The sequence below is a fragment of the Pollicipes pollicipes genome, unplaced genomic scaffold (genome assembly GCF_011947565.3).
Source record: "Pollicipes pollicipes isolate AB1234 unplaced genomic scaffold, Ppol_2.1 Scaffold_5724;HRSCAF=6776_pilon_pilon_pilon, whole genome shotgun sequence".
Lineage (NCBI taxonomy): Eukaryota > Metazoa > Arthropoda > Thecostraca > Pollicipedomorpha > Pollicipedidae > Pollicipes > Pollicipes pollicipes.
The window spans coordinates 22536024-22549912 of NW_023596746.1; the positions used below are offsets into that span (position 1 = coordinate 22536024).

Below are 13889 nucleotides of genomic sequence, written 5' to 3' on the forward strand. Positions count from 1 at the left end.
TTTTTAAGGGACTCTTTGATTCAATCTATCTTTTACCTATTCAAGCAGTGTGCACCCATTTTCCACGTACTTATTTGATGTCAACGGCCTGCGTATACTATTTGGTTGACGAAGTGTTCGGACAGTCACGTTTAGTTACTTCTTTCATGCCGGCTGTTCGGCCCGGGGCCTTTTTGGTCGCAAGGAACCAGAGATCAGTGAAGTAATAAGACGGAGTTGTCGGAGCATTTAATCCAACCAGACAGCACGCACGCACGCACCGAGGGCGTCATGGCGGGAAAATAATGAGATAAGAAACGTGCATGCACCTCATGAACAGGAAGCAGATGGATTCGATCAAGCAGTCCCCAAAAATTCAGAACAGGTACCTTCTTCTAACTTCGTCACGCTTGAACTCGCAGCTGTTGTCTCATCGACTCACGACATATCTGGGCTGAGTTGGCGCCCAAGCATTCGATCCGTGAGAGGTGGACTCCTGTTCCGACAAAGGATTCATGCGCTCCAGCCTCGACTCCGTGCTTTTGGACATCACTGTGCCAGAGTATCGCCGGGAAATGACCGCAACCGTCCAAGGCATGTGCACGTGCCACTGCCTGCAATTTATTTTTTTGTAGCACATGGTGTTTGACACGAACCCTCTGCCGGCATGTTGACATCAAGAACATTGCTTGGGGTAGTATTTTCCCCGGTCCGAATACTGTTTTCACATTGCGTCACACTTGGTTCTCCTGCACCTCGTCATCTAGATACTGCCAGACACCAGTCTCGTTCCTAATGGGTAGAGCGATTATCCAGCGACGCATGCACTCACGAAACAGACAGGTACCAGATACACTGTTGTCCACTAGCACGGTACACGAACAACGCACAGTAGTATGCGACTGGAAGCGTCCGCTGTTGCTGCACAGTCGTTTGCGTTTCGGGTGTGTATTGTCCTCATTTGCAGTGCTCATTTCACGTTCCCACTGCACCGTTCCATGTTCTATTTGCCTAAGTGCCCCGAGTTGGCACGAGGTATGTTTTCAAGTCCATAGCAGTCCGTGGTCCCAGCTCTCAACGGTCTGTTCTCCGGTGGGGTGTCCTTCTCAGCCCGCATGACCTAGGGCGGGTGGTGGCTTCCTCTCGGGCACTTGGCGAGACGCGCGTTGCCAGGCCTGGCTTCAGCATGTGCGCTGGTGGATTCGGGCGCCGCATTCACCGCCATATTCGGTGTCTTTCCCACTGCGCTGGAGCATTACCAGCGCCATCTGTTCTGACCAGCTCACATATTATTCGTATTTGAACTCTATATCTATGCCGTGGCTGTTGGCCTGGATCCAGGCGTCGAATCGCCTGTTCAGATCCTCGTCGAAGTAATTTTTCCAGTCACCGATTTGCCCTGTGAAAGAGTTATGTTGATGAATCTGGCAATGGTCTGATATAAAGCAAAGGCTTAAGTGTTGGCTCATAACGAAATAACGTTTTCTGGTCGGTTTTTTGGAACATAATGAGTAATTAGGTTCCAAAAATAAAGCAACTAAAAGTCCATCCTGACTGGCTGGAAGCAGCGCGTTACAAATACAGATGCAGATGAACTTCTATTCCCATCCCCCAAGACATTCCCCAGACTGAGGGTCGATCCCACCTCAGACGCCGTCCCCTCCCGGTGCTCACCTTTCCGGATGAACTTGTTCTCCTTCTTGTTCTCGTCCATGATGACGTCCCGGTACACCTCCCGGTTGACTTTGTCGTTCTTGCTCATGGAGCTGAAGCTGAGGTGCTCGCAGAGGTCTGTGACCTGCTGCTCGGTCAGGTCCTTCTCCAGGAAGGCGGACACCTTGCGCACCACAGCCAGCAGGTCCTGCGGACGCCGGCGAGGTGTGAGACCCAGGCCTTGACGGGACCGGACGCAGTGGAGAGCTCAACTGTCAGTTACGAACACCTTTCAAGGAGGGCAGGCACTGCAAGTCTGTTGATGACTTCTGCAACGCAACATCCCAAAGGGGCAGTACCAGAAGCATGAAAACGAAGTGGTACAGCATGGGCCTGGTGCCATTCTCCCCCTTAATTATCCCCTGTGCGCACCATTCTGCCATACGCACGACCGCACGCACACACACGCGTGCACACGCGCACAAGCATGCATGCACGCACGCACGCACGCACGCACTCGCATGCTTGCACCACCTCATTCCGAGTGGGATTCTCGCCTGCGTTACTCTGTTTTCCGTGACACTGTAACAGTTACAATAACCTTCAGCCCGAATAATGGTGTCCCCTACGCTCTCAGGCTATCGTTGTTGACAGGGGCCCATTTTAATACCACGTCTGAAATGCACGAAAATCATGGAACAAACGGAATAAAAAAACATGGAGTGTTTCAGGTATATTAACGTAGCCGACGAATTTTGCTCCCGAAGCGTTTTTGTTTCGTTCTTATTTACCTGTCTGCCGTTTCACGTTTGCGCTACTGCGCAATTTGGCCGCATGAAGCCGAATTTGCAGACTAAAATGGCCAAAAAGTACATGCTGACACAAATTGCCTCCGAAGGAAAATTACCAGGCTATTTTGAGGGACCGAACGGCCGCAGACGAGCTCTGCCTCCGTAAATCCCCGTCTTCCTGCATTTCACGTTTGTTACGAAAATAGATTCTTGTTTTATACTGCTAGCGTAGAACGGGCTGGTAGTTACCTTATCGGCCAATCACGAACAAGCAGTTCAACACCATACTGGCCACCCGTCAGTGTGCCTCGCATGGCCGGAAGGGCTTCGCTTTTATACACATCGCTGGCTGTGTCACGGCTTTCATCACGGCTTACTAGCTATTCCTAAGCCAACAGATGTGCCGCACCGTGCGCAAACGACGTCTCGGTTCACACCGGTCCAGTTCGCGCAACACCGTCTCACACCGCTCTGTTCACCAACGCCGTCTTGAAACGCATGCGTGACAAAGCAATCCTTGGACTTTCGAGGAGATGTTCTGTTTTCGAGAGAACAGAACTTAAGAGACCTTGTCGAGCCTCCGCACTCGAGACGAATGTGTCGGTCGTGACCAGCCGTGGCCCCAGGGTCAGAGGTTGTCCTAGGCCGTGACCCCGCCAAGGTCAAGCGCGGACCCGGGAGTAGATGTGCTCGCGCATCCCCTGGCAACGGTGCGCTATCGACGCCCTTGGGTCGCTGATATATCTGGCCCTCAGCCCTCAGCGCGACGTCGGCAGCGGACATGTGCACCAAGGAGGCTGGGAACGCAGCACGTGGCTTCGGATTGTTCCCTTCGTCTGTGATATATGTATTCATGCTGCGCCGCTATCGACTGCGGCTGGACTGTTGCCTTCGTAAGACCGTGCTTACTTCCGCGCTCGTTTGTAACCTGGACACACCCAGCTAGAGCTGAGTGACGCATGGCTATGTGACCAACAACAAAAACACTGAAAGCACTGTGACCCCTCCCGCGACATTAAGCCGCAGTAGAGCGGCTCAGGTCGCCGCAGGTCTCACTAACGGTCGCAGGTCATGACTAACGGACACTCTCTCCCCTGCCAGGTCCGACCGGGCCCAGCGCTGCACTCCGAGCACTCCTGATCGAATGATCGGCGAAGATGTTCATGAGACGTGGAGACCGACGCATGCGTTCAGGGTATTTCCAAGGCGCGCACAGGATTGCGTGATGTTCTGTGCTCAGATGTGTGTGAATGTCCATGTTTCGGTGTTTCTCCCGAATTACCTTTGATGTAAGGCCTTCGAACGGTGGCAGCGGCCTCTCTTAAGGTCAGGTGACGTCAGAGGGCAGGACGAGCTGTGCCGAGCATTGCGACACGCTTAAGCTCAACACTAAATTCTGCGTTGATCAGGCACTGCACGCTTAAATGATAGGGGTCAGAACTCGCACAGCAGGCACTGCTTAACGTGGGTTCTTATCCCAGCCCTCGTTCATTTCAAGGGTTCAGGAATTATATATCTTTTAAGATGTCACAGCCCGCACGAAAATCGGACAAGAGCCAGGCTTAGCTGTGACATTTTTCAGACGTCCTCTCGGACACAAACACTCTGATCATTTCTGTGTTTGGACAGAGCGACAAAGGCGACAGCAGGGCACCAGAATTGGACACCGACAGATGAGTCGCACGGTCATGGGTGTAACCAGATGGGAGAGAGGGGGGGGGGGGGAGGGGAAGAAGCCCCGGGGCCCTGTCTCGTCCACTTTAATATACTATAATGTTATACATTAAACTCCAAAATCCAAATGCTTCACTTCTTCCCAATTAACATACGCCACTTCTGGATTAGGCACTTTCGCTCACGGGCTACCCGCAGCTTCCTACACCAACGCGCATCCATATCCTACGAGCGGCGTGGAAGCCTGGCCGTGTCTCTACAATACATAAACATCACCACCGACCCTCCGACCAGGGGCGCTCCCAGCGCCGCGCTCGGCTCTGTGGGACCGTGCGGGGCTGTCTGCTAGCCGCACTGCGGCGCCGACAGAGTCTCGAGTCGCTTCTGCCCGCGCCCCGACCAGGCCCACCAGACGGTGCATTTCCGGGAAGGCTGTGGTCGCAGAAGGCCGAGAACAGATCCGGCGGTCGGGGCCGTGTGCTGCCGACGAGAAGGTCGGGGAGAGGTGAGGATTGAAGAGAGTCGCGCTCTCGCGCACTGATCCGCTATGCTGACTAGTGAGCAACTCCAGCAGTTTGAGAATGACGGCTACGTCGTCATCAAGGGCTTCCTCTCGGAGGACGAGGTGACTTCACTGGAGTCTGCCCGCGCCCGCATCGTTGACGAGATGAACCCGAACGAGCACCAGATCAGCGTCTTCTCCACCGTCGAAGACCGCCAGATCAGTCTACGCGCCAAGGACGACTACTTCCTGCAGAGCGGCGACAAGGTACGGTTCTTCTGGGAGGAGGGCGCCATCGACGAGAAAGGCCAGCTCACTGTCGACCGCTCGCTAGGCATCAACAAGATCGGTCACGCGCTGCACTGGCTGGTGCCCGAGTTCCGACGCGTCACGTTCAGCGAGCGCGTGCGCGCCTGCTTCCGCGCGCTGGGCTTCGCCGCGCCCGTCGTGGCGCAGTCGATGTACATCTTCAAGCAGCCGGGCATCGGTGGCGAAGTAACGCCGCACCAGGACGCCACCTTCCTCTACACGGAGCCGGAGAAGATCGTCGGCCTCTGGATAGCGCTGGAGGACGCCGATCGCGAGAACGGCTGCCTCTGGTTCGCGCCCGGCTCGCATCGCGACCCGCTAACGCGCCGCTTCGTGCGCAACCCAGACCCAAGCGGGCCGCGCCTGGTGTTCCGCGGCGAGCAGACGCAGCTGGAGCAGGCCGCCTTCGTGCCGGAGGAGGTGCGCCGCGGCGACTGTGTGTTCATCAGCGGGCGCGTGCACCACTGCAGCAGCGCGAACCGGTCGACGCGCTCGCGGCACATCTACACATTCCACGTGGTGGAGACACAGGACACCCAGTACGCGGCCGACAACTGGCTGCAGCCGAGTGAGGCGCTGCCCTTCCCGCCGCTGTACGAGCAGTGACGGCTGCTGGCTATGTGGGGCGGACAGCGGCGGGGCGCGCGACAGGTGCTGTGTCGTCGCGCCGTGGTCGGCCCCGCAGGGCCTAGCTGTGCCCGCCTCGCCGCGGAACGTGACAGTGCTCTCGCAGTGCATGGCTTGACGTCATGATGAGGAGTCCAACATCTGCGTCTCGCTCTGGCTGTGCACAGGACCGTGCCCCGATTGCTTCGTTTGGGTTTTTGCCTTGATTTCTTCATGCTGGTGTCGCGGTCAAGCGTGTCCGTACCAATCAATACCAGCCAACTAAACGCTTCACTCCGAGACTAACAAGGCTTGTATGCTGTAGCATACTCATGCGGTGCCCCACCCGTCTTGAAAATTACGTTGATTTATTGAAGTACGAATAAAATCTCAGTTAATTGCACTTTTCATGCTTGCCAGATTCTGGTTGAGGCGAACTAACCGAAGTACAACACAAATGTTTGCTTCATGTTTGAACGGCGAACGTGTTTGTCTTTGGCCTGTAACTTACCAGCCGGGAGCATGGACTACAAGGTCTTGGACTGATAGGGTCGGCAACATGTTTAAAGAACTAAGCACCGGTCTTAGCTGTCAGGAACTATATTCACCAGGCCGCTTCGCCAGTCGCCTGTCTAAACCAAGGATTAGTGCTATTTGGACAGGCTCTGAAAGTGAAACATAGGGGGTGCCAGCTTTGGAGCTTATCATAAAAATAGTCTGCCGACTGCGAAGTGTGGGACCACGTGACAATTAAAAGTGCGCATAGGTCACTCTAAGCGTACCATGAATCATTAAAGATGAATACAGTTTGATTCGATCACCAGTTTCAGCAGCTCGTGGATATCCTGAGCAGCTATGGTCAACTATGGTCACGACCAAAGTCTGCTGGCAGCTAATCGCTCAGTTTGAATGGATCCAGCGAATTCACTGTGTGCGTGACGGCGTGGCTTTGGCGCTGCTGATGGCCAACATAATTTATTTCGTCCACCAAAGCCTAAGCCCCCAAGTACCGGGCGAACTGGAGTGAATGAAGCATTTGCTGTTCACTAAGAATGCGTACCATTACTATGTAAGTATACTTTATTCGTCTCATATCATTATCATGTGCGATCTTTGGTTCGATTTTACCAGCGCATTCTTACGGAAATGGTGTATGGTGCGTCAGTCCCTGGTTCGTCACCGCGAAATGTCAGTCGCTGGTTCGTCACCGCGAAACGTCGGTTTTTCGTCAGGCTCCCGTGGTGATCACCGTTATTAAAGCATGATTATTTGTAATGTAAGAAATCGTGAAGGGCGCGTTCCTGTGGCCGATTAGCACCCGTGTTTTCTTCCATTTCAAGTCTGATATTACATATGCCGTATTCTACATGCGGGGAAATAAAGTAGAATGTAGACCTTACCTCCTTCATGTCCTCGTACATGATAAAGCACATGTTGGGGTGGTGCCGCCGGCTCCAGGCCTGCCTCAGATTCTCCCAGTACGGGCACCAGGGCACTGCAAAAACCGTCACGTCCACGTCATCCCCCATGGCACACAGCACCGACCTCTGGCCTGGATCCTGCGTGTCCCGTGACGAAACGTGTACAACATCCCGCACTGCTAGTAAGATACCAACGTCACGGTGTCACCAGTCTTTGCCCCTTGAATCTGGTTTGGCATTCACTTTGATCTGTAGATGTGTGGACGTCTGTGCGCGGTGCGCGGACGTGGACGATGTGTGGACGTGTGGTGCGCGGGTGTAGCATTGTTTTCCCACCCCTCCGGAGCGGTGCCCTCCTGCACCACTCCCGATGCCGCCCAATCCGTCGGTTCGGAAGACGGGGCGCGGCGTCAGACGGCACCGCCCAAAACCCTGCGCGGTGCTTCGGAAAAGTGAGGCACTGCCACAACTGCTGACAAGCAATTGGAAGGCTGAAGCTCAAATGGCGCGTCGGAAACAAGACGTGACGGTGGTGCAGCATTCCTATGCACCGCCAGCGCATTGCCTGGACGACCACGTATTATTTGCTGCGCAGCGAAAATCTGCTTGCAACGAGAGCATTTCATTTTGTTTCCTGTCATCATATAGGATGTTTCAGCCTTCATGTACAGTGGGCGTGAACGAGCTATCCCATGTAGAATCCTGCGGTTTATCTCTAATCTGATAAAATCATAATTCGAAATATGGTATCGCCTCCCTCTCGTACGATGAGAGTTTCATTTTATCGTTAGGGTCATTTTCATACCTTTGTCACCACCCGGGAAAACAAAAAGCGACGAGGCTCGCACTACATTTTCAGAACAACGATAATTTTCTTAGCGGCCTTGAGACACGCTTGCCCAGGTGATTGAACGCGGCCATCCCGCATAAGACCCGTATTATAAACCGGGTGAGTGATCACATCCGCTGGCCGGCCGCAAGAGCCGTCAGCGCATGGTATGGCTTTAAAGCATGCCTTCGCTGCAAAAGGTGCCTTCGGGAAGATTTCGTGGGGCCCTGTTTGTCGGGAAGATCGTTCTGTGCCAACCGACCTCGTGGTTGGTCAACATGAGGTGGACGAGGGTACTAAAGCATGCTTTTAAAATACTTCTTTGCTAAAACGTGTCTTTATAAGGAGATTCATGAGTTCAAAGCTCTTTTTTAAGTTATCGACCTTCAATATGCCAGGAGGGTTTGGATGAATGACGATGTAGAGCAAATATTGGTTATATCCACAGCACCCAAGGTTTGAAGCTCTTATTATCATGGATGACAGTGTTTTACCTGTTCCTTGACGGCTGTTTTAAAACGGTGTTTGTTTTCCTAAGAAGCATATATCGTGCTACAGCGCGAAATAAATACCGCATCACCGCTTTGATATGAGGTATTTACTCCGTAGTATTGCATGATGCATCCTTTAAGGGTAACAAACACCATACCAGACCCTGTGTTTGGTTCTTGATTAAAGTTTACGACATTCCGGCCTTTGCTAAGCATCTTAACAGTGTTAAGCCGGTGTACAGTGTAACGAACAAGGGAAGTTTGACATGGTTTGAAACATCCGGCATTTCTCTACTCTTTCAGTGCAGATCCATCAGTTCATGTATGCAATTTTGAAAGAGCTATCCCCTATGTTCATGATACCGTGATGGGCATCCCGCAACTCATCCAAAATACCAATGCATCAGAATGCTGGCCCTGCCGTTAATTTAGGCTTTTGATGCGTGCAGCGCGGTCGACTGATGGCATGGCTTAACAGTACCCGTGACCGTCACTTGCTTTCCTGGCTAACCGCGAACAGCCCGGTTGGTGCTGTCCGGGACCGGATTCCAGGCTCCTAGCCGAGGGATGCTGCAGGAGCGGGGGCGATGTGGGAGGACGATTACGGACTTAACGGCCTGGGTAAATCCATGGACACCCATATGGAATGGGCGACGGGTTGGGTTGCGCATAGATTTCGGGAAAGTTACGTGCACAGGTACGGGTGTGGGGAAGGGCAGTTGGGAAATGACCAGTAAATGCCTAAAAAAATAGCGCACAACTTTACTGGTTGCGTTTTTTTAGTCATAGCTAGCTGCACTCACTCTACTTCTGCAACTTACAACGCAAAATGGCAAGTTTGGGTTAAGCATAACTGAAACTCATCTGTAATTTAAAACAAGAATGCTCAAAAAAAAAGAACTGGTGACGGTAACGTTACGGCAATGTTAACGGATGGGTGGATCTTATTAGGAACGTGCAGCAGGCACGACTGAGGAGGAATGTGTAAATCCCCTCAGGCATAACCCAGATATAACCTCATCTCTGAGAGCATAAACACACTCGGACGACTTCCGTGTCAGCGGGGCTGCGGGAATGAAGGCCCGGCACCTCGGATAATGCTCACTGTTGCCATGATCGTGTTAATTCGCAAGGCACCTTGGCAAGGCACCTTCGGCAGAATGGCCCATCTGCTAAAAAGCTGTAAGTGCTATGTCATCTCAACCTTCAGGCTAGGGCCGCTACCGATTGAAAGTGCCCCCAACCAGTATAGAGACGCACACATATCAACTTCTACCATCCATGGACAGGCATATGTAACAACCAAGGTTAACAACATCCATAAAAAATTGACCCGCACGCAAAAGGGAGGGGTTTGGCTGTTGAAGCGATAACCGTTGATGCAATGCCCTCAAGCACGGAATTTGCACCTATGGAAGGAGGTAGACAGAGCCGTATCACCAGAGGATATCACTGCGTGGGGGACTCCGTCTAGGACCCAACTTCCTTACGGTGTGATATATTTTACGATGAGCGGCCTTTGCCATCTATCTAGCACGTGCTATCTTTTTCAACCATTTCTTGCATTTCTACTCGACTTAACTCTCTTAAGGTGCGAGGCATTTTGCGGTGTGGCACTTAAACCATCTATTTCTCCCGTGCTTCCACTTCTGCCAGTCAGCTGCCAGTGGACTGTCAAGAGCATGAGTGTGGAAGAAGGGATGGAGGGTGACAGCTGCCTCAGGTTCAGGTGTGAGCCGTGTTTGCGCGCACCTAGACGCAAAAGTATAAACACCACCGAGCCTTGCGCTGAGCAAGATCCCTTCCAGCTCACGCGCGCGCCCACGCCCGTTCAGACCTGGGTGCGCGCGAACTAGCACAAAGTATCAGCGATTTACTCACTATCAGCACCGCCCACTATCAGTACCACCCACTAAACCAGACAGACCGCCACGCGCTTGTGGTGACGCAGACGGGGACCGGATGGAGTGACATGGCATAACTGTAGCCTGACTGCGGCACACCGGCCCGATTCTGCACGTCTAGTCGGATTTTAAGACGGTTCACGTATGCAAGGTTTTGAAAATTTTGCACGTCTCAAGCGCTTTGGAAACTGCGAGATGATTAGTACGATAGCAATCAATCTTTGCGGCCTTAACACATTCAACTGGACAACAAACACGCCAACTTTCTGTTGCAGGTCTGGTTTTTGGGCCCGGTAACGTGTTTTTAAAGGTTGGCTTATGTTCGTGACTGCAAACAACTTGCACTCCACGAGGCAATTATAAACTGGCGAACATGTAACTACCCTGCAGGTTGTAAGCATGCAAATGGAACATGCATGAGTTTCGCGTCAATGGTCTAGAGGGAGTGTTCCACATTTGTATGAGGCTTTAAACTGAAATACCCATCTCAAAGATCCTTCGGTGAGGTTTACAGCCCCGCCCTTCTAAGACCTAAACCCGTCTAGTTTTATTGTCAAGGTCACCCAGCCATCCATGACGCCGTAATAACGTCATTCAAATCCTGCCATTCCATTGGTCATGCGGGGATCAAAAGCCAAAAAACATAATTGTCGAGCCGTTCATATTGGACGTTCTTGAGCACGATTTCCAGTTATAATGGCTGTCTATTGGCCCTGAATCAATATTGTGCAAGGCACAAGACATTTTCAAACAATGACATTGGGGAGCATGTTTACTACAAAGAGAAATTGCATTGTCTAGAGCAATCTTTTCTACTTAAAATATACCGATAGTTATGAGTGGGCGGCTTTCATCCTATCAATCGCTTGCTTCAATATCTTCAAGTGTGAAACACTACCTTTAACTATTTTCTTACAGATATTGGCCATGAAGAGGTCTACGAAGGTTTTGAAGTCTCCCCGGAACTCGTAGAGTCCCTTGAAGAGCAGGTTGTGGTGGTAGTAGCTTACGACTGTGTCCTTCGGGTTACGCGCCACGTACACAATCTGGAAACAAGTAAGATCCAACACTCATTACAACATACAAGAACTACAGCACACGACCGCATGCGACTCAACGCAACAAACAACTACAACATACAACAGTATGCATCTCAATGCAGCATGCCACTACAGCATACAGCACACAGCTTATTCATGGTATTCATGGCATGGCATGATGCACCTATAAGCGGCGATATCAACTCCGTTTGCCGGGATCTGGAGTGCCTCATTCCGGAACTGTCAGACGTTGAGTTGGAGGTCACCTCCGGGAAATGTGAGGTAATATTGCCAGATCAGGGTGACGATCCGTCAAGGATCGCGAATGTACACAAGCCCCACGCAGTTATTCCCGAAGCAGGTGCTGGGGATATGGCCGGAGCGACGATTCCAGGAGCGCAACTGACTGATCAAGCAATGCAGAGCGTGACGAATTGGAAGAGAGGGGATCTGGAGTACATGACTGGCCGTTTACGACACCTCGATCTTCATTTAGCGTTCTTCCTTCTTAAGAGCCGTTTATGAATTCCAACACTGCAATGCATATCACGGGCAGCGTCATTTTGCAGACAGCCAGCACGTGTCAAGCTGAAATTTAGATCGTCAGATATGCAGCACGCGCAATAGCCAATGTTCCTTTTGGTGATTTTAGCAGGGACAAGCGATGCTGCCGATAAGATACGGTAGCCGGGTACTGCGGCGCACAACAGATCCGGCGCTCCCTAGCTATGTAGCATCACTCCACCACGGCGTACAGCTCCTGAACTTGATGCTGCCTGGGTCACCGCATCAAATGTAGTGACGGGCCTCCATGCTCCTGTGAGCGACTGGCACACCGCAGAGTGGAGCGCCGATGCATACAGGGACCAGGGGTGCAAAGGCATGGCAGCCCTAGCGGGGCGGTTCCTCGGATCTTTGCTGGGCATCGAGGATTCAACCGGCCAAGCTAGGTTACGGAGCGCGGCGGCTCAGGAAAGCGGCGTTCGGCTCCACCCCATGTCATCTGGCAAGCTTGGAATACAGCTGTACAAGAACACGCTGCGGAGCGCGATTTCCCTCCGCGTAGGCGCCGACTTTGTCGACCACGTCAATGCAGACGCGGCTTAGAGGTGGACGGTATGGGCCTCGCGCGCTGACAGTGTCGTTTGAGGGCATGACATCTGCCTAGAGGGCATGACAACTGCCCAGACATACAGCACTCAAAGACGTGATTAGGCGCGCGTTACAGGCGGTAGGAATCCCACCTGCCCTGGAACCCACTGGCAACGACCGGGGAGACGGTACAAGGTCCGACGGGATGGCCATGTTCCCGTTTACCCATGGTAGGAGCCTGGTGTGGGCTGTCACATGCACCAATAAGTTTGCCATCTCCAGCCTTATTCCCTTCCCTCACAGCCGCTGGTGCCACAACTAAAGAAAGCGAATGAAGAAATCTCCGAAAAGGCTCGAGCCTTACTCAGCGGTTTCAGTTCCAATCAGTCACCTTTGGAACCGGCAGTGCCTGTGGGCCATCGGCGACAAATTTCGTCGAAAATCTTGTGACTGGGCTGATGTTCTCGTCGGGCGATAGACGGGAGAGTGGTTGGCTCTCGTGGCGTTTGGCTGTTATCCGAAGGAACGCAGCCTCAGTGACATTCACTTTTTAGTCCCTGACCTTAGCGCCATATATATATATATATATATATATATATATATATATATATATATATATATATATATATATATATATACCCGTCATATCCATACCCACCTGTAGTCCCACCAGCCTATCAACTTTGTACCTGCTAATCCTAGGAGTGTTTCCGTCACAGAATAAACGAGAATTAACTGAAAAAGATACAGAATGCCAGAGCCTCTTCTAAACTCTAAACATAAAGCAGACACTAACATGACGGCATGGTATTTTGAGCGCAATCGTCCGTAGCCTTATTTATGCCAACTGAAAGGACCGAGCACACGCGCAATGCGCATGGCAGGGAAGTTCCGCGAATGATCCTTCCAGGGATGCATCGAATCATACAGGAATACACCAAGCTCGCAGTATGCATGCCCAATGGGACCACTTCGAACGTTACAGTAGATATCTGGAGATATGACAAGCCATTTTAGCGCAAAGTCAATTTTCCGGAACTTTTAGGTAGCTCCTCGTAGAAGCAGCTTACAGCATATCGAGTCAAAAACCCCGAAGGAAGCCTTCGTTGATGAAATCATAGCGGAGCGACCTGACCTGAACTTACCACAAATGTTCCTCCAGAATGTACAGAAGTAATCATCTGTCAGGCTCCGAGAACTTGGTGGGCATGCTTAGCTCGGTTCGGAAATTAGTTTCGAAACTCTAAGAGGGGTACTTTTACCTCACCCCGCACCCCAAAGACGGTGTTCATGACTCTTCAAATGCAACGCACCATCTGGGCACCTGTCAGTCTCGCAGCTGTATTTTCACTCGCATTTGTTGGAAATGACGGCTTCCAACTACCCCATGTCTGCGCGCGTGAGCGAGGCGGCTTTCTTTACCTTGCAGACGTCCAGTATCCTGGGCGGGAGGAGCGAGAAGAAGATGTGCGTCTTTGCGAACCGGCGCTGGTTGCGTGGCGTCCTGTTCAAGATGGCCGTCGTGTCGTCCTTCGCTATCGTCATGATCTCGGGGTTCTTATTCAGCATGGCGAACATCTTGGTCGTCTTCAAGCCCT

At 52.0% G+C, this 13889-nt stretch overlaps 2 protein-coding genes across 2 annotated transcripts in view; one reads left to right on the plus strand and one right to left on the minus strand.

Annotated features, from left to right (window-relative positions):
* Positions 1–580: 580 nt before the first annotated feature.
* Positions 581–13889, minus strand: part of LOC119103294 (luciferin sulfotransferase) — a 20434-nt gene continuing 7125 nt past the window's right edge. Inside the window, exons 3-7 of the mRNA XM_037226763.1 lie at positions 13714–13889; positions 11076–11205; positions 6915–7009; positions 1654–1840; positions 581–1378 (exon numbers count right to left, since the gene is read on the minus strand). The exon at positions 13714–13889 is cut by the window's right edge and continues 147 nt beyond it. Coding sequence (XP_037082658.1) covers positions 1269–1378; positions 1654–1840; positions 6915–7009; positions 11076–11205; positions 13714–13889 — 698 coding nt within the window. The 3' untranslated portion in view covers positions 581–1268. The remainder of the gene's footprint in view (positions 1379–1653; positions 1841–6914; positions 7010–11075; positions 11206–13713) is intronic.
* Positions 3526–5917, plus strand: Phyhd1 (Phytanoyl-CoA dioxygenase domain containing 1). Its single transcript, XM_037226765.1, has one exon. The coding sequence runs from the start codon at positions 4645–4647 to the stop codon at positions 5512–5514; it is 870 nt and encodes a 289-aa protein (XP_037082660.1). The 5' UTR covers positions 3526–4644; the 3' UTR covers positions 5515–5917.

Bases quoted from the DNA above. Each gene is read 5' to 3' on its own strand.
- Phyhd1 (XM_037226765.1), top strand. From the start codon at position 4,645: ATGCTGACTAGTGAGCAACTCCAGCAGTTTGAGAATGACGGCTACGTC.